Consider the following 20,367-nt stretch of genomic DNA (forward strand, 5'->3'; position numbering starts at 1 on the left):
GGCTTCAGATCGGCGCAGCACCGGCCCGTTGTGGCTCACTTGGGGAGTGAATCATCGGATGGAAGATCTTCCTCTCTGTTTCTCCTCCTCTCTGTATATCTGACTTTGCAATAAAATAAATAAATCTTTAAAAAAAAAAGTGCTGTGATTTAAAAAAAAAAAAAAACTGGAGTCTACCAAGGAATAGCAAATTACATTTGCGCTATTACTGATGTCTACTTTCATCATTTGGGTAGGGTGGCACCTGCTAGGTTTTCTCTCTTACAATTATTTTTTCCCTTTGGCAGCTGGTTGAGTGTTTTGGGGGAGAGATACTTTAGCGTTAGTGTTTTGTGGAAAGATGCTTTTTTGGAAGTGTAACCCACATCAGTTCTGTCACTCATAAACTCAGTATTTACTTCTTGTCAGTGGATTGTAGTTTGTTGCTATTGTTACACACATTGCTATTCAAATTGCTTCTGGTGTGCCCCACATGAGCCTTTCAGTCTGGTCTCTCTGTCCCTTTGACATGTCCGCATCATTCTTGGAGCATTTCCTTGCTTTTTGGCACACAGATTTTTAAAGCGCTTTTTGGCACACAGATTTTTAAAGCACCTCTTTTTAAAAATTGAAATGTAGTTCATCTACTAAAACATTTTCTGTATCAACTACATTCTGTTTTTTTTGTATTTACAGAGTTGTGTAACCATTACAGTTACCAAATTCCAGAACATTTTAATGACTCCCAAAAGAAACTTCTACCTATTAGCAGTCGCATATTACCTGCAATCTCTGGCATCCACTAATCTACTTCTGTGTCTGTAGATTTGCCTATCCTAGACATTTTATAGTAGTGGAAGCATAACTGTGTTCTGTGCATATTTCTTTGCAATGCCATAATGTTTTTCTTTTTAAGAATTATTTGCTTGGGGCCCGGTGGCGTGGCCTAGCGGCTAAAGTCCTCGCCTTGAACGCCCCGGGATCCCATATGGGCGCCGGTTCTAATCCCGGCAGCTCCACTTCCCATCCAGCTCCCTGCTTGTGGCCTGGGAAAGCAGTTGAGGACGGCCCAAAGCTTTGGGACCCTGCACCCATGTGGGTGACCTGGAAGAGGTTCCTGGTCCCGGCATCGGATCGGCGCGCACCGGCCCGTTGCGGCTCACTTGGGGAGTGAATCATTGGACGGAAGGTCTTCCTCTCTGTCTCTCCTCCTCTCTGTATATCCGGCTTTCCAATAATAATAAAATCTTTAAAAAAAAAAAAAGAATTATTTGCTTGATTTTTTGTTTTTATTTTATTTTTTTTAGAATTATTTACTTGAAAGGCAGTTACAAAGAGAGGGAAAGGAGGAAGGAGTGAAGGGAGAGGCACAGAGAGATCATGTGTCTACTGCCGAATGGCCTCAATAGCTGGGACTGGGTCAATGCAAAGCCATAATTCAGATGCTTTGTCTAGGTTTCCAGCATGGATGAAAAGGGCTTATGCACTTGAAGCATCTTCTGCTGGTGTTTTCAGGCCATTATCAGGGAATGGAGCAGCCAGGCTCGAACCATTGCTCATATGGGCTGCTTAACCTGTTGTACCAGCCCCAGGTACTCTAATATAATTTCCAGCTTTCCCCTTAGAGTAATGGGGCAACGGGAAGGGAAAGGGATAGAGGTCGAGATCTGTCTTCTTTCTGCTGGTTCACTCCCCAAATGCTTGCAGCAGCCAGTACTGGGTCAGCCGGAATCCAGGAATTGGATCCTCCATCCTGGACTCCCACATGGGTGGCAGGGCTCAGACACTTGAGCTGTTTTCTGACACCTTCCCCGGTGCATTAAACATGGAGCAGCTGAGACTTGAATTGGCACTCAGATAAGGGATAATGCGTGTCTTAAGCAGTGTCTTAACCTATTTCCCCATAATGTTTGGGTCATTTGTCTTATAGCATGTCTTGTATTCTAGGCCTGACTTTCCTTATGATCTAATTCAGGCTAAATGTTTGTGGCAAGAATTTTTCTGGTGGCTGTTTGCAAAGTGAACCCTTGGATGGAAAATCTGTCACTGACTTTTGTTTCTGTTGCTCTGCCTTTCAAATAAACCAGCAAATTAATCGAGATTAAGAAAAATGTAATTTTGTTTGAAGAAAAAAGCACCTTCGAGCTTGCTTTTCTAATACTGTTTTACCCAAATAAAATTATTCCTTTTTTTAAAAAGATTTATTCATTTTATTACAGCCAGATATATACAGAGGAGGAGAGACAGAGAGGAAGATCTTCCATCCGACGATTCACTCCCCAAGTGAGCCGCAACGGGCCGATGCGCGCCGATCTGAAGCCGGCAACCCGGAACCTCCTCCGGGTCTCCCACGCGGGTGCAGGGTTCCAATGCATTGGGCCGTCCTCGACTGCTTTCCCAGGCCACAAGCAGGGAGGTGGATGGGAAGTGGAGCTTCCGGGATTAGAACCGGCGCCCATATGGGATCCCGGGACTTTCAAGGGGAGGACTTTAGCTGCTAGGCCACGCCACCGGGCCCCAAATAAAATTATTCTTTTCCCAGCATTTGAAATTTGTCTTTTAAAGCACGTCCTGTTGAATAACCATCAAGTCTGTATTTATGTTTAGTGAAATTATACCTTGACATCTATGGAGGCTTGGTTGTAGCACTCCTGCAAGTCCAAAATCCACAAGTCCCTTATATAAAACAGTGTAGTATTTACAGGTAATCGTTTCATATCCTTCTTATACTTAAATAATCTCCAAGCTACTTATGATATCTAATGCAATGTAAATGCCACATATAGTTGCCATGCTGTATTTGTTTTGGGGAAAACCAAAGGAAAAATTGTCAATTCAGTATTTTTCTCAAATATTTTTGGCTCACAGTATGTTATATCTACAACTGTAGAGCCTATGGATACCAAGGGCTAACTGAATTTTGGCGATTGTCAAAATGACAGGTTTCGAGACTAGAAACTAGGTTTCTATCATTTAGCTATATTACAAGCAGTGTGATGGTGGAGTTTTTAGTTTACCATTTTATGAACAGGTTTGTAAAGTTTTATCTGTGTATATTTGGGCCCAGCACAAAGTCCTCACCTTGAACATTCCAGGATCCCATATGGGCACTGGTTCTAATCCCGGCAGCTCTTCTTCCCATCCAGCTCCCTGCCTGTTGCCTGGGAAAGCAGTCAAGGACGGCCCAAAGCCTTGTGACCCTGCATCTGCGTGGGAGACCTGCAGGAAGTTCCTGTCTCCTGGCTTTGGATTGGCTCAACTTCAGTCAGTGCAGTCACTTGGGGAGTGAATCATCGGACAGAGGATCTTCCTCTCTGTCTCTCCTCCTCTGTTTATATCTGCCTTTCCAATAAAAATAAATAAATCTTTAAAAAAAGATTTTATCTTTGTATATTTAAATTTTATAAATTATGTTAATGATTCAAAGTATAATATAAACCATATCTATATTTTAGGTTTAACCAAGTCTCTTGAGTGGTGTTTCCTCACTGATGGAGAATTACTTTCAAGCAGAAGCTTACAACCTGGACAAGGTATTAGATGAATTTGAGCAGAACGAAGGTGAGAATTAATGTGGTCAGCTTATTTGATTAAATTTATTTATTTGCTTGAAAGACGGAGTGATAAAGAGGGATGGGGACACACCACACATACACACACATGGACAGACGAAGATCTTACATCTTCTGGTTCACTGTGCAAATGCCTGTAACAGCTAGGATGGAGGTAGGTCAAAACTAGGAGCCAAGAACTCTTTCTTTCTAAAAAGGATGGATTTATTTATTTATTTATTTATTTATTTATTTATTTATTTATTTTTAATGGAAAATCAGATTTACAGAGAGAAGAATCTTCCGTCTGCTGGCTCACTCCCTTCGTGGCCACAATGACTGGAGCTGAGCTGATCTGAAGCCCGGAGTCAGGAGCCCCTTCCCAGTGTCCTGTGTAGGTGTGGTTCCCGGGGCATTGGGCTGTACTCCACTGCTCTCCCTAGCCACAAGCAGGGAGTGGAGCAGCCGGGACAGAAACTGGCGCCCGTATGGGCAGATGTACCCATATTTTGTGCAAAGTGAGGACTTTAGTCATTAGGCTATCATGCTGAGTCCAGAGCCAAGAATTGCTATCCAAGTCTCCGATACGGATGGAAGGCATCTAAATTTTCAGGCCTTCTTTTCAAGGCATATTAACAGGAAATAGGATCAGAAGTGGAAGGGGAACTTGCTCCCGGGCACTACGGTATGGGATGTGGGCATGTCCAGGGACAAGTTAACCTGCTCTAACACCATGCTTAGTTCTGTATTTGCATTTATTGTACAGAAAGTGTGGATACATTAGAGAATGCTGGACTAAAAACCCAAAAGAGCTCTGATGACTTGTTGATGATGATGATGATGATGATGATAAATAATAATATCCAGAAAAGAAATACATTTTTAGCAATATGTGCCAGATACCTGCATGGGATTATATCATCTAACCTGCAAAACAGTTTGATCAAACTGACCTTTTTATCTCCATTTTATAGATTTGAATAAAAGACAGAAGTTTGTCTACTTTTCAAAGTTAACTGCCCAAAAAAATCAGCACTGTTAATAAGGCAAGGTGAGACAAATCCCCGAACCCATCCTACCTTAATAAATTACTTTGTGGTTGAGGAAAGCTTTAGATTTTATGCTTGCATTTCATGAACTAAGAAAAAGTATCTGTGCTCGGTGTGGTGGCCTAGCAGCTAAAGTCCTCAGCTTGAACACTTCAGGATCCCTTATGGCCACCAGTTCTAATCCCAGCACCCCGCTTCCCATCCAGCTCACTGCTTGTGGCCTGGGAAAGCAGTTGAGGATGACCCAAAGCCTTGGGCCTCTGCACCTGTGTGGGACCTGGAGGAAGGTCCTAATTCCTGGTTTCAGGTTGGAGCAGCACCGTATGTTGCAGTCATTTGTGGAGTGAATCATCGAACAGAAGATCTTCCTCTGTCTCTTCTCTCTGTATATCTGACTTTGCAATAAAAAGGGGAATGAATCTTTAAAAAAAAAGGAAAGGTAACTTGTTCCATATTGATTTTTCAGTGAAGTAATGGTACATTTTAAATCTGATTTGATTAAAAGATTCACACATTGTTGAATAAATGCCAGAATGGTTAATTAAATCACACATGCTAAAACCTTGATATAAAAATGTCTGGTGAAGATTTACATCTAGGGAGATGCTTTACTAAGTTACTCTCTTAGTTTGTTTTGAATGGATAAACTATAATTTAATTTCTTGTATCTCTTTTCATTTCCCCTGTATTCTTTATTTTTAAGAGAAATTGGCACTTAGCAGTTTTGCAAAGTAATATGTTTCCATCCAAAGTCCATGATTTGAGTAATGAACTTCACAGTTTCCCTGTATCCAGTGACTCAGGTTACTGGTTGATAGCAGGTGGGGAGAGAGTAGTTTTGATTTTGTTACTTTGGGTCTATAACACAAAGGGAGAGGAAGACTACCTGGGAGTGCTGCTCTCGGATTGTATGCATGGTGACTTGCTGCTAACCCATATCAATAAGTGCATTGCTGATTTGATGTTAAGTATGAAATGTAATCATTTGGAATCTGGTTGGATTCGGGTAGGCGTTCTACATATCAAACCAGGAGATAAATAATCCTCTGAGTTTCAACTGCTTGTACTGATATTTTTGTAACATTTATTTGACATAGCCCCCATTGTACCAGTTACTGAACTCTGAGAGTCATGTGAATGTTATGCTTCTATAATGCCATTAGTTCTAATAAAAATTATTAGTTCGTTTTTAGTATCTCTGAGACATCTTCAGATACCAGTAGGGATCATTGTATATAGTTGATTTTTAGCGCATGCTTTTTGATTCACTGAAAATATTTTAGGCAGAAAATAAGACATTTTTTGAAAAATAAAACTCCTTTAGGATGAGGATTTCTGAAATCAGCTCTGGTTATAACCGTATTTGTATGCTTGAGTTATTTTTTTAAATAGCATTAAGTACTAATTATATTTTAAAAACATATCATCTCTGGCCTGGTACCTTAACAAATAGCTTAAGTAAAATGATTTCTCATTTTGTGTTAACTTTCTTTTTTGTTTTTATTGGAAATTCAGATATACAGAGAGGAGGAGAGGCAGAGAGGAAGATCTTCCCATCTGTTGGTTCACTCCCCAAGTGAGCCGCAGAGGCTGGAGTTGAGCCTATCTGAAGACAGAAACTTCTTCCTGGTCTGCCACGCGGGTGCAGGGTCCCAAGACTGTGGGCCATCATCGACTTCTTTCCCATGCCATAGGCAGGGAGCTGGATGGGAAGCAGGGCCACCAGGATTAGAACCGCTATGGATCCCAGCAAGGTGAGGATTTTAGCTACTAGGCTATTGTGCCAGGCCCATTAACTTTCTTTCCTTGAATAGAAAATATATTACAGTTGGACTGCGATTACACCATGTAACTTGTGTTACCCCCCCCCAGATAGTCAAAGGATAAAAATTTTAACATCTATCAGTCCTCTTAGACTATTAAGAAACAATATTTCACATTTTCAAGAACCAGATTGAGTATGTGATTTCCTTCTACTAAAAATTTAATTTACTACTTTTCTTTCTTTTTCAATTTTCTTTTTATTATTATCATTTTATGATACAGTTGCATAGGTCCTGGGATTTCCCTTATCCCTTCCCTAAATCCCTCCCCCCTCACTGAGTTCCCCTATATCATTACTATAGGGTAGTTCTTCATACACAGTCATATGTCCATCATTGCAGGCATGGACAGTGGCAGAGAGTCCAGCATCCTATTGTCAAGATATAGTTTCATTGGGAGTCCATCTTTGTCTGGAAGTAGTTGCATACTGCCTAGTATGCTCACATCTGGATATGATAGTCTCCATTACAGTTACTATAATCCCCTTAAATGAAAAGCCACAAAACAAAATCAGAAACAGGAAGAAAAAAAAGAAATTGGGCCCAGCGGCGTAGCCTAGCGGCTAAAGTCCTCACCTTGAACGCGCCGGGATCCCATATGGGCGCCGGTTCTAATCTCGGCGCTCCACTTCCCATCCAGCTCGCTGCTTGTGGCCTGGGAAAGAAGTCGAGGATGTCCCAAAGCTTTGGGGACCCTGCACCCGCGTGGGAAACCCGGAAGAGGTTCCAGGTTCCCAGCTTTGGATCGGCGCAGTACCGGCTGTTGCGGCCATTTGGGGAGTGAATCATCGGACAGAAGATCTTCTCTGTCTCTCCTCCTCTTTGTATATCTGACTTTGTAATAAAAATAAATGTTTAAAAAAAAAGAAATTAACAACACCATGAAGTTAAATAACATGCTAATGAATGACTAATACGTTGCTGAAGAAATGGAAAAGAAAAATCAAGGACTTTTTTTTGAAGAAAATGATGGTACCGTATGATCTAAGAGTCATTGAAGAATTTAATCAGAAGAAAGTGTTTTGAAGAGATGAAACTAACAAAAAAAATGAAAATCCATGAGATGCAGTTTTCGGTGATCTTTGTTAGTGAGATGTGTCTTCTGTAGGAAACAAATAGATGGGTTTTGTTTTTTAATCCAATCTACTAACTGATGTTTGGTTGATGAGTTTAAGCTGTTTATATTCAGGATTATAAATAGGTGATAATTTGGTTCTGTCATTTTAGCAATGGGTTGTTCATTGATTTAGTCCTCTGTTGCTATTTTACTGCGATGTTCTTCGCTTTTGGTTTTGGTGGGCGCTATTCCTTTTCTCTGTCAAGAGAACATCTTCAAGTATCATTTGTAGGGCAGGTTTGGAAGAGGCATATTCTTTTAAATTTTCTTTACTGTTGAAGACTTTTATTTTGTTTTCAAAGACAAAGGAAAGGTTTGCTGGGTATGTTATCCTGGGTTGGCAATTTATTTCTTAAAATCTGGAATATGTTGCTCCATTCTCTTCTGGCCTGTGGAGTTTCCTATGAGAAGTGTCGTGTGAGTTTAATTGCAGTTCCTCTATATGTCAGGTGATTTTTTTCATGTGAACATACAAGGATGTTTTCGTTATGTTTGATTGAAGAGAGCTTGATGATCATGTGTCTTGGTGAAGATCACTTTTGGTGAACCCTGTTGGGTGATCTGTGCCCCTCCTGAATGTTGTTTCCCGATTATTTGTCTAGATTAGGGAAATTTTCCCTTATTCATTAAATACATTTGTAATCCCAGCTTTTCTTTCTGCACCTTCTGGGACTCCTTTAACTCTTATGTTTGTCTTTTTAATAATGTCTTTCAATTCTTTAATCCTTTTTTTTGGCCTGATCCAGCTCTGCTTTGATCTTTTTGTTTGTTTCCCCCTGATGACAGGAAATACCTTCCAATTCTGAGATTCTTTCTTCTGCTTGCTTCATTCTATTTTGGAGACCTTCCACTGTACTTCTAATTTGCTCCACTGTATTCTTTATTTCTGATATATCAGCTTTCATTTCATTCATTTCCTTGAACGCCTGCTCTACATACTTCTCATTGTTGATAAGAAGTTTTAGAACAAGTGTTTTGTATTCTCTATCCCCCATTTTCTTGATGTCTTCCTCAGTTAACTCTGAGGTTGGCATAGGGTTTTGCTCTTTTGCAGGAGAATTTTCAGTCATATTCTCTGTGCTTCTGTCTCTTCTTTGGCTATTGGTCATTGTACTTCTGGTTATCAGATTCTTCTCCTTGGGACAGGTTTCTAAGCTCGGTCACCCACAGATCTACACTTTGATTTTACTTATTGCAGTTGGTACATGGCTTTTGTTTGCGGTCACTTGTGCCACTCCCTCCAGCAGGTTCTAGGTCTGGGTTCTTATGTTAGACTTCCACCATGGTCTCCACAGCTCCAGCTCCTGGCTCACCACTCTCCACCTCCTGTGATACCGTACTGAGGCTGCACCGTTGTCTGTACAACCTTTCTCCCACTTCCGGTTGGAGTACATTCCAGGATTAGGGAGACACCATGTGTCCTATGTAGTTAGGGTGTTGTTGGTGTTTATCTTGCTGGAACCTGTTGGCCGTTACGTCTGAGGGTCACATGGACCTATTTTGAAGTGTATAATGCCATAGTTGATAATATTTTCCTGTGAGACCAGTGCAGTGCACTCAGCTTGGTGACTTCTTGCCAAGCTCAGCACATGCGCAGCTCGCTGTTGTCCTTGCAGTCTTAAATTCTTTCCCACAGTGTGCAAAATGGCACCTGATGTGGCAACACTAGAGTTCTTGGTCTGCTGGGCATTAGGTCTGAGGGCTATCCATATCTATCTTGTTTGGAACTTGTAGGATGCCACCTTGTTACAGTTCACTGAGCCAGAAATGAGTTCACTCCCAGCTCAGTGCATGCACAGTCCTGCCCCCATAACCTTTGCGTTCTTAAACAAAATGGCACCCGATACAGCTCTAGGACATGGACTGGGCTGTAAAGCCACCCTATTCCCACACTGCCTCTCTGGGATCTGCAGCTCTTTCTCTGTTCCTGGTCAAATAGAGTAGCAGGATGGGCAGTTCTTTGGGTTCACCTTCTGAACTCGCAGTGAAAGTCCCTTCCTACCTGGTTGCTGGTGGAGTTCTGGCTGCCGGTGGAGTTCAAATTGCCGTTTGCTGAATGCCACTGGGGTATCAGTAACTGTAGCATCACACTGTTATGTCTGCTGCTTTCCTGTGTCTGTCAGTCTCCAGGTACCCTTCTGCTGCTGTTCTGCCGTCTCCTATTTTCTGGAATGTGCCTTCTCTGCTTTACACTGGCTAATATTTCTCTGTTTAAATGTGTCTTTACCCTATTCTGCCATCTTGATTCTCTACTTACTACTATTATTACACACACACACACAAACACACACAAGTATTCACATGTTATTTGTCACTCCCCTACTGTTTCACTTTCAAATTGTCTATAAGGGCTGGGACTTGGTTGGATGGAAACTCATAGCCAAGAAATCCATCTGGGTTTCCTGTGTGGGAGCCCATCTGCTTAAGTTCTGCTTCCTCCTAGAATGGTCATTAGAAGCAAACTGGAATTGTTAGCAGAGCCTGGTCTCAAACCTAGGTACTTTGACATGGGGTGTGGCCATTCCAACTGGTATTTTGACTGCTACGCCAAACGCCGGACCTATTTATTCAATTTTTTTTGAAGGAAGGCCATGTTTCTCAAATCTCTAGTAGCACCAATTTGGTAAATATGGAATTTAACAGTCAGAGGATACCAGGCGCCTTCCTTATGCGGTCTGATGTTTTATGCCCTTTACTCTCTGCTCTTTTTAGCTTCTTTTTGTTATTTCTTTACACTGATTTTTAAGTAGAGATGTGTTTATCTGAAAGAGAGGAAGAAACAGATTTTCCATCTCCTGATCTGCTCCACAAGTGGCCGCAATGGACAAGGTTGTGTCAGGCCAGAGCAGTAGCATCATCAGGGTCTCCCACTTGGGTGGCAGGGGCTCAGATTCTCGAGCCATCCTTCGCAGCTTTCCCAGGCTGTTAGCAAGGAGCTGGATCCAAAGTGGAGAGCTGGGACTTGGACTAGCACCTAGATGGGATGCTTTATCCTGTATGCCAGAATGCTGGCCCCTACACTAACTCTTTAATCACTGCAAACTGACTGACTTATGCTCTCTTGAATTCTTGTTTTAGGGACTGCATTTTTTCCTTTTCCCTATTCACAAGTACCTCATTTTTCTAACTTACTTAAAATTGTCTTTCAAGCCTAGCGCACATTCATTCCCTTGCCTTCATGGATTTATGCTCAGTTATCACATCCTGTAATTAGTTTTCTTCTTGAATATTTTCTATTTCTGTGTAATAATTCTCAAATACTTATACTGCTGTGTACTTCTAAAGACATTAATATGTATTGTATATTATTCTCATGATTAGGTTATATACTTCTTGGTGGTATTAAGTATCATTTAATCTTCATTTTCCTCAACCCCGGTGTTTTCGTTATGATAGATATGTACTTACTATGCATCTGTTGTGTACCACATAGCAGATAATATGCAAAATGAATAGATGCTGTAATGAACTGATTTCTGCCCTTAGAAATCATCCAGTGGATGAATGAGGTGGGTAAATAAGCCATTACATTACTCTGTCGTAAATGCCTGAATAGAGATATGTATAGGATTTATGGGAGTTATGAAGATTATTTTATAGTCAATGGTTAATATTCCAGATATATACACATAATTTCAAGACTATGATTATCCATTACTAAAGAGAAAATCAGGAAAGGCACCAAATACCTTGTTTCCTTATTCCTCTGATTTGTTTAGAGTTACACAGTAACACTGTAACTTGAGAAAATAGCTGTCAAACTTACTGTGTCAGAAAGTACCCAGACACATTATATGAGCCTTATGCTATTGATAGACTATAGCAAATTAATTTCAACAAGATCAATGAATATTTTCTGCTATATATTCTCTAAAAATAGTATAGATATGAACCTTATTAATATCCGATTGTGACATGGTCAAAAGTAGAATTTTGTGTTCTATCGCAAATTTTAAGATAAATTTGTTTGACAGGTAGAGATATAAAGACAGAGAAAGTACGAGCTTCCATCTTCTGATTTATTCCTATGTAAGAGCTTCAGGTAGGCCAGGTTGAAGCCAGGAGCCCAGATTTTGAAGATGTCCACACAAGAAATTGAATTTTCTTGTGTGGATGCCAGAGACCCAAGTACCTGAGCCATGATCTGCTACCTTCCTGTGTGCATAAGCAGGAAGTAAGTTGGCCCTTGAACCCAGGCAGATGTCCCAAGTTGCAGCCACCTGGGTGGTGAACCGGCAGGTGGAGGATTTTTCTCTTTGTGTATCCTTCTCTCTGTATATCTGCCTTTCCAGTAAGAATACATGAATCATAAAGAAGAAAATAAAACATTATTGGAGCTGGCATTGTGATGCAGGGAATGTGTTAAACTTCCTTTGTGACACTAGCATCCCATAGGAGCACCAATTGAAATACTGGCTCCTTCACTTCTAATTTAGCTCCCTGCTAATATGCCTGATAAAGGTAGCTGATGATGTCCTAAATAGCTGGGATCCTTTTCCCCAAATATGGGAGATGCAGATGGAGTCCTAGGCTCTTGTCTTGAGCAGCCCATTTGGAGAGTAAACCAGTGGATAGAAAATCCCTCTTTAGGAGTCTCTCCCTCTCTGTAATCTGCTTTTCAAACAGATAAATATTTCTGAAAGCCCATTTTGAACAGTTAAAAAGTGTACCCAAATTAAATAGAAATGTCTATCATCCAGTTTCAATGATTGGCACGCTATTGTTTTTTTGTGTCATTAATATCTTTTTCTGCTCCTCAAGCTCTGCTTCATTTCCCCCTGGTAGTTGGTTATGGTGAACCTTCTATTCATTAACATGCATAAGTCTTACACAGTTTTGATAAGTGAAGATACCCTGTAACCTGAATCTTAATCATGTTACCATTACAGAGTATTTAATTTCCACAAGTGATTTTATTTTCTGTCCTACTCAATTACTCTAGTCTCACTATCGTTCTGGATTATTTTTCCTCTTAAATTATTCGCTGTTCTACCTAGTGCACATTCTAAGGGTGTTTTTCTCCTCTATTGGGCCTGTGTCAGTTTAATCATATTACTAGGTTGAGGTATAGTTCTTTTGTTGTTTGAGAAGTTTCATTACTCTAAAACTTTCTTATTCATTTACAGAAATTTTAAGCCTTCAGATTTTACCTATGTTTTATTTTCAGAATGCAGCTGAAAATACTTACTCATAGTAACTTGTCAGGGTTACCAACAAACTTACTGTAATTATTTATCTTTTCAGATGAAACAGTTTCTTCTGCATTATTGGATGCCAAGTGGAATAAGAGTAAGAGCCTAAATCCCCCTTCTGAACGACTAGCATTGAACTCCACCTTGACCAGTGTGCATGAGCCTGCAGGTTCTGATGAGTCACAACCACACCTGAAAGTCTTTTCACTTGCTCATTCGGCGTCTCTGACCGCGGAGGGAGAGGATCATTGTGCTAATGGACAAGGCTGTAATTTAAATCCGGAGATTGCCACAATGTGGATTGATGAAAACGCTGCTACGGAAGATCAGTTAATTAAGAGAAACTATAATCAGGATGATCAATGCAGTGCTGTTGAAGTGGGAGAGAAGAAATGTGGAAAGCTCACTTGTCGGCCAGATGAGAAAAATGTTCTTGTTGTAGCTGTCATGCATAACTGTGATAAAAGGACATTACAAAGTGATTTACAGGATTGTAATAATTTTAATGGTCAATCCCTCATGGATGCTTTTAGCCAGTCACTGGATAATGAAAGCCAACAAACTGATCAATTTAGTTTTAGTATGAATGGGTCCACTGAGAAAGATACAGACTCAGAGAAACAAATGGATCCATTGAATAGACTGAAAACAGAGGAAGATTCTGTTAACCATCTACACACTACTTCACCTGATAGTCTAACCAGTGTCTGCTCCCCTTCACAATTAACGGATGATGCAAATGTAGGTAGAGACTCCTGCATGTCTGCAGTGACAAGTTTAACAATCGATTCAGTTATCTCATCCCAGGGAACAGATGGAGATCCTGCTACTATAAAACAAGAGAACTGTAAACCAGAGGAGGACCTTCGTGGCAAAAACAGCTCTCCTAGGACAGTTGTAGGGAATCCAAATTCCTTTTCCCACTCAAATGAGGATATTCTAACCAAAAAAGAGCCAGCTGAGGACAGAACAACTGGAGAATCACTCCAGTCTGTTTTACCTTTGCTTGTCCAACCAGACATGCCTAATAGATCTGCAAGGGATAATAACCATGAACAGTTATCAGATTGCCTTGTGCCTGATAAAGTTAGGGCTGATGAAAATGAAGGCTGTAAACATGAAAAAACTCTTGGGACTACAGCGTTTCCTCATGTGACAGAACATTTCTCCAAATCTGAGGAAGTGACTAATTGGAAATTGACTCAGTTAAATGAGATGAATGATAGCCAAGGAAATGAAGAAACTGCAAAACTTCTGCGGATTTGTCAGCCTGAGGACACCTGTGATAGTGGAGGAGAATGTGTGGGAATGACAGACGCGTGCCTAGACTTCAAAGGAACTTGCGTGAATGAAAGTGAAGGATGTGATTTCCCCACTGTTACAGATACACCAGCAGCAAATTCTCTAACAAATGGTTGTGATTCCTATGGAATGCAGAGCCCAGTTGTTTCTTTCGTTCCAAAGACTTTACCCTCCAAAGAAGATTCAGTAACAGAAGAAAAAGAAATAGAAGAGAGCAAATCAGAATGCTACACAAATATTTATGAACAGAGGGGAAATGAGGCCCCAGAAGGGAGTGGATTACTTTTGAATAGTACTGGTGACCTAATGAAGAAAAATTATTTGCATAATTTCTGTAGTCAAGTTCCAGCTGTGCTTGGGCAATCTTCTCCTAAGATTGCAGCAAACTTGCAACCTATGAGTGTTCCTTTTGGTGGTGCAAGACCCAAGCAACCTTCTAATCTTAAACTTCAAATTCCAAAGCCATTATCAGACCATTTACAAAATGACCTTCCTGCAAGCAGTGGAAATAATGTTAAAAACAAGAACAATATTCTTGGGAAAGCAAAATTAGGGGAAAACTCAGCAACCAGTATATGCAATGCATCTTTGGGAAACATCTCTATTGGTGATACAAATGGAGAACATTTAGAAAGTTATGAGGCTGAAATCTCCAGTAGACCGTGCCTTGCATTACCTCCAGATAGCCCAGATAATGATCTCAGAGCCGGTCAGTTTGGAATTTCTTCCAGAAAGCCATTTACCACTCTGGGTGAAGTGGCTCCAGTGTGGGTACCAGATTCCCAGGCTCCAAATTGCATGAAATGTGAAGCCAGGTTTACATTCACCAAAAGGAGGCATCATTGTAGAGCATGTGGGAAGGTAAGGTGAATGCATCAGGTTGAGAATCTGGCATGCCCATTTCAGAATGCTCAATTCGTGATGTAAGAAGGCAGTATAAAATGAACATATTTTGATTGAGAAAACATTATAAATAGCTTTAGTAAACAGTTCTCCTAAATTTCTGTATAAAAGTGATCTTACCGGTTCTTTAGTACAGTATATAATCTTTTGTTGTTGTCAAGGCTTATGCTGAATCAGTTACCATGAACAGATGAGAATTGAGGAAGTGTTAACTTTGTGGTTTCTGTATTGATTAGTGGAATAGTTTGAAATAAGGAAGTTATTCTCCCAGTTTAGGAAGTATTGTGATTGAGCTCATATTATCTTGTGGTTTTTTGATTTTTTTTTTTAAAGATGTGTGTGTTTATTTTGAAGTGTTATGAGGGAGAGATCTTTTTAATATATGTATGTATTTGAAAGTTTATGGAGAGAAGAGGAGAGAGACACACAGAGATTGTCCGCTGGCTCGTACCTGAAATGGCCACAATGGCCAGGGCCAGGGTAGGCTAAAGGAAGAACCTTCTTTGTGATTTCCTGTGTGAGTGCAGGGGCACGAGGGGCTATCTTCAACTACTTTTCCAGGCACATTAGCAGAGAGTGGATTAAAAGAGGAGCAGTTGGGACTAGAACTGGTGCCCACGTGGGATGCTGGTGCTGCACATGGTGCCTTAATCTGTTGGGCATAGTATCAGTGCCAGAGAGGAGAGAACCCCCCTTTTAAAAATATCTGTTTATTATTTTTATAGGAAAGGGAGATATACAGAGAAAAAGATCTTCCATCCATTGGTTCACTCCACAAGTGGCTGCAATAGCCAGGGGTGGGGAAAGCCCAAGCCAGAAGCCAAGAGCTTCATCTAGGTCCCATCTAGGGCCTTAACAGTAGGGCCATCTTCTGCTGCTTTCCTTAGGCCACTAGCAAGAAGTTGGATTAGAAGTAGAGCACCTGGGTCATTAACTGGCACCCATTTGCGATGCCAGCATTACAGGAGTTGGCTTACCTGCTGTGCTAATACACCAGCCCTCATCATATCTATACTGTTTTCTTTTGTGTACTATGTAAGTTGTTTTGTGAAATTTTTGATTCCTTGGGCAGATAATAAAAATATTTTTGGTACAGACCAGTGTACCATATGAAATGAGTAAAGTTAGGTACTTTAGATGAAATCAGAAAGAAATGTCAAATGCGTATTAATTGAAAAGTAGATGATTTTTTTGCTCAGGAATTAAAGAATTTATGGGTTCATAGTTCCATCCTTTATCCTCATATCAATTGATGTTATAGGAATTGTTGAGTCGTTAATGTTATAGTGCAGCAGGTTAGGCCACACTTGGAACTCACACATGCCTATATTGGAGTGCCCGTTTGAGTACTGGCTACTCGGCTTCCATCCACATTCCTGTTGATATATCCTGGGGGCAACAGATAATGGCTCAACTGCTTGGGTCTGCTACCCATATGGGAGGCTCAGATGAAATTATTGACTCTTGGCTTATGCCTGAATCAGACCCCGGTGTTTTGGGTCTTTGGAGAATGAACCAGTAGATAGTCTTTCCTCTTCTCTCTGACTCTTATCTGCCTTTCATGCCAATGAGGACAAGTGAATGAATAAATAATTTTTAAATGAATAATTGATGAGAAAAATCTGAATTCCTTTTAAAAAATGGCTTGTTAAATACAGGTATACTTTTTCTAGATATTAATCAGATTATGCTGGGTATTCCTAGAAAATACTCCAAATAATGTGATTTTGTAATATATTGAAAAAAATTTTTGTTGTTCTAGTCTAGTAAAAATCAAGCACTTCCAGTAATTTCTGCTAAGTATCTATAGCTAAATTATGTCTATTGCAAGCAAGCTGGGCAATTGGTATTTAAAAGTGCATTTAAGGATATTTATCTCATAATCTGTAGTCAGAGCCACTAATTTCATTCGGTGGGAGGAGGAATATCTGGAGTTTTTGCACTTAAAAAATCAAGAAATATTTGTGAACCACTAATTTGAATATGCAGACTATCCTATCCCATAGCAATTATAATTTATACATATATATGTGTAATATATATGTGTGTGTGTGTATATATATAAAGTATTGTGACTGCCAGTTTGTGTGTTTTACATTTATTTTCATTTAGTCTTCATCAGAATCTTGTAGCATGGGTGTTAATTTTTTTAATTTCACAGATTGAGAAACTGAGGTTAGAGGGAAAGGTATAACTCCAAGTCTATAAATGCATGTAATGCCAAAGCATCTGAAAAAGCTAGTATTCTTTCCTTCAGTCATATTACTTTCCCTTTACACTTCCTCATTTATTCTAGCAATATGAACAAAAGAGTTTATACACATTAAGAAATGAGTGACTAATTTTTTCCTGAGTAAGAGAGGGAAAGTCAGGAAAAGTCATAACAAAAAGTGACTCCTAGGGCCCGGCAGCATGGCCTAGCGGCTAAAGTCCTAGCCTTGAAAGCCCCGGGATCCCATATGGGCACCGGTTCTAATCCTGGCAGCTCCACTTCCCATCCAGCTCCCTGCTTGTGGCCTGGGAAAGCAGCCGAGGACGGCCCAATGCATTGGGACCCTGCACCCGTGTGGGAGACCCGGAAGAGGTTCCGGGTTCCCGGCATCGGATTGGCGCGCACCGGCCGTTGCGGCTCACTTGGGGAGTGAATCATTGGACAGAAGATCTTCCTCTCTGTCTTTCCTCCTCTCTGTATATCTGACTTTGTAATAAACTGAATAAATCTTTAAAAAAAAGTGACTTCTAAAGCACTAAAATGTAGATAAAATTCATGGAACAAAGTTCTAAAGTGTTTTTAAAAATGGGACTACATTAACGCGTAGGTAGAGAGTTAGCAGGAAAGAGAAATAAATTATCTTACCAAAAAAGTGAGCCAAGATAAGAATATGCTTGTGAATAGAAGCAGTTCATATAAAATTGTGAAAAATTATTTAACACAATATGACACTTATATTTATCTCTTAGTAAGTAGTATTGTAGTGAGGTAGGCGGTTAGTTCAGGGTCACTAGCTTGGAGACCACTCCCCACCACCACCTATGTGTTCCCTCCTACCCATCTGCGATGATCACCTGGAACCTGAGAGGGAGCGGTGTGGTGGTGTTGTGTAACCACTTACCTCACAAGCCCCTATGAAGGCCCTTGATATGGAGGGGCTCACTCTTTTGGTCTTGTGCCTCCATCATTCTGACAGTCTCGACTCTTGGCCTTCTCAGTGCTTGCTTGCTCTCTGGCTTCCCATGAACAGAATAAGGACAGGTATGCCCTGAGCATGGCCCCTGTGTGTCTATATTCTTCACCCACTGTTCACTGCTTGGACAGGACAGTGAAGATAGCAGTGCTAAGAAGCTTTGTATTTCTGATTTGGGTGCTCTCGGGAGTTCCAGGAGAGGTGAGGCCTAGCAGTAGTGGAATGTGGGCAGAGAAGCCAGGGAAAGGTGAATGTCTGCGGCTTTGTAAGTGTGTCCAGGTTATTTGTTGCATGTCTCTCACAGTAACTTATATTGTTAGGGATACTGGGACATAGGTCTTCAGCTTAACGGATGGACTTCAGGGTAATGACCATTTGTTCCTCTTTGGGTTTCAATTGACTGGATTGTTATATGGGTTTGTGATTTGCTATTTCTATTGGGCCCTGTTATCAAACTTGATTGATAAAGGATTCTTAATAAACTTTAGACTTGTTTGACATGATCTTGCTCACACCCTGCAACAAATTTTATAATTGTTGTTTTTCTTGGTATAATATAAGTAGAATATAAAATAATTGTACTAGTTTTACTTTATTATACTTATTGAAGTGTTGCAGTTTATATCTGTACTGCTAAAATGAGTGGGGTTATCATGACACAGTTTGTTTCCTTCTTTGTAAATTGGAAGAGTATTTCTCACACTCTGAAATGCTCAATGAGTGTTTCATTTTATTGCCTCATGTCATTAATTAAGATAATTGCTCCAAATAGCAAAATAAATCATACGTCACCTTAGAGTAAGAAATAATTGACAGAATAATAAGAGAACAGAGAACTCATTTCTCTAAAAGGAAAAAAATGTGAATTGATACTTCTAGCTCAGATATTTTGTGTTTGGGATCATGTTAAAGGTGAGTCTAACGTGTTTTTGAAGGCTGCTTTTTTTTTTTAAGATTTATTTTTATTGGAAAGGCAGATATGCAGACAGGAGGAGAGACAGAGAGGGTGATCTTTCATCCAATGGTTCACTCCCTAAGCGGCTACAACAGCTGGAGCTGAGCCAACCTGAAGCCAGGAGCCAGGGGCTTCTTCCTGGTCTCTCACCTGAGTGCAGGGTCTCAAGGCTTTGGGCCATCCTCAACTGCTTTCCCAGGCCACAAGCAGGGAGCTGGATGGGAAAGTGGGGCTGCTGGGATTAGAACCAGTGCCCATATGGGATCCCGGGGCACATGCAAGGCAAGTACTTTAACCACTAGGCTACCACACTGGGCCCTGAAGGCTGCTTTTTAAGAGGCTTATCTTGACTGATATGACATTTTTCTAAGATGTAGTTACAAGAAAAATGTGCCTTAGAAATAGTGAGTAACTTGTTCAAATCTTAAAATATAAATGGAAATGTGTGGAGTTTACCATACATAAATCTGCCAAATTTCAAAGCACATACTCTAACCATGACTACACTGACTTTGTCGTGGGTTGGTGGCTTATTTGAATTTGTAAGGAAGAAAGAGAGTGCTTGTTGTTATCAGGTAACAGAGTAGCCCAGCAAAGTTAGCATTTTAAATTTTACTTCAGGGCCCGGCAGCGTGGCCTAGCAGCTAAAGTCCTTGCCTTGAATGCGCCAGGATCCCGTATGGGCGCGGGTTCTAGTCCCGGCAGCTCCACTTCCCATCCAGCTCCCTGCTTGTGGCCTGGGAAAGCAGTCGAGGACAGCCCAAGGATTTGGGACCCTGCACCCGCGTGGGAGACCTGGAAGAAGTTCCTGGTTCCCAGCTTCGGATCGGCAAGCACGAGCCGTTGCAGCTCACTTGGGGAGTGAATCATCAGATGGAAGATCTTTCCTCTGTCTCTCCTCCTCTCTGTATATCTGACTTTGTAATGAAAAATGAATAAATCTTTAAAAAAAAAAAAAAGATAAATTTTACTTCACTTACCAATTGTTCAATTACAAAGCAGATCTGGAACAGCTTGAACACTGAAAGAAGAGAGATCTAGTGAAAGTAACATATATCCCTTCATTTCCCCAGCATTACTTTTTTGTTGTAATTCAGCTTTTTAAAAGTAGCCGCAAAATAGATGAGTTTTTCTTGCATTTTTGGTTTGAACATAGAAGAGAGACGGGAAGCTGTAGGAGAGGCAGTGTGGGGGAGGGGGGAAAGCCCTGGAAGGAATGACAGAGTTCTGGGAACGTTTCCTGTTTTGCAAAAGGAAGCATTTCCCTTGCTGTTCTAAAAGAGCTTGTGTAAGCCCTTCATTAAAAAAAAA

The 20,367-nt window shown here is 40.6% G+C and overlaps 1 protein-coding gene across 5 annotated transcripts in view; it reads left to right on the top strand.

Annotated features, from left to right (window-relative positions):
• ZFYVE9 (zinc finger FYVE-type containing 9) overlaps positions 1-20,367 on the top strand; it is a 179,112-nt gene that overhangs the window by 72,367 nt on the left and 86,378 nt on the right. For 4 of the 5 annotated variants that reach the window (XM_004588672.4, XM_004588673.4, XM_058655022.1 and 1 more), the window contains exons 3-4: positions 3,435-3,540; positions 12,764-14,874. In XM_004588672.4, the coding sequence (XP_004588729.2) occupies positions 3,471-3,540; positions 12,764-14,874 (2,181 nt within the window). In that variant the 5' untranslated portion in view covers positions 3,435-3,470. The remainder of the gene's footprint in view (positions 1-3,434; positions 3,541-12,763; positions 14,875-20,367) is intronic. The other variant, XM_058655042.1, reaches the window with a different exon arrangement.

The sequence above is a fragment of the Ochotona princeps genome, chromosome 2, assembly GCF_030435755.1.
Source record: "Ochotona princeps isolate mOchPri1 chromosome 2, mOchPri1.hap1, whole genome shotgun sequence".
In the NCBI taxonomy this organism is placed as follows: domain Eukaryota; kingdom Metazoa; phylum Chordata; class Mammalia; order Lagomorpha; family Ochotonidae; genus Ochotona; species Ochotona princeps.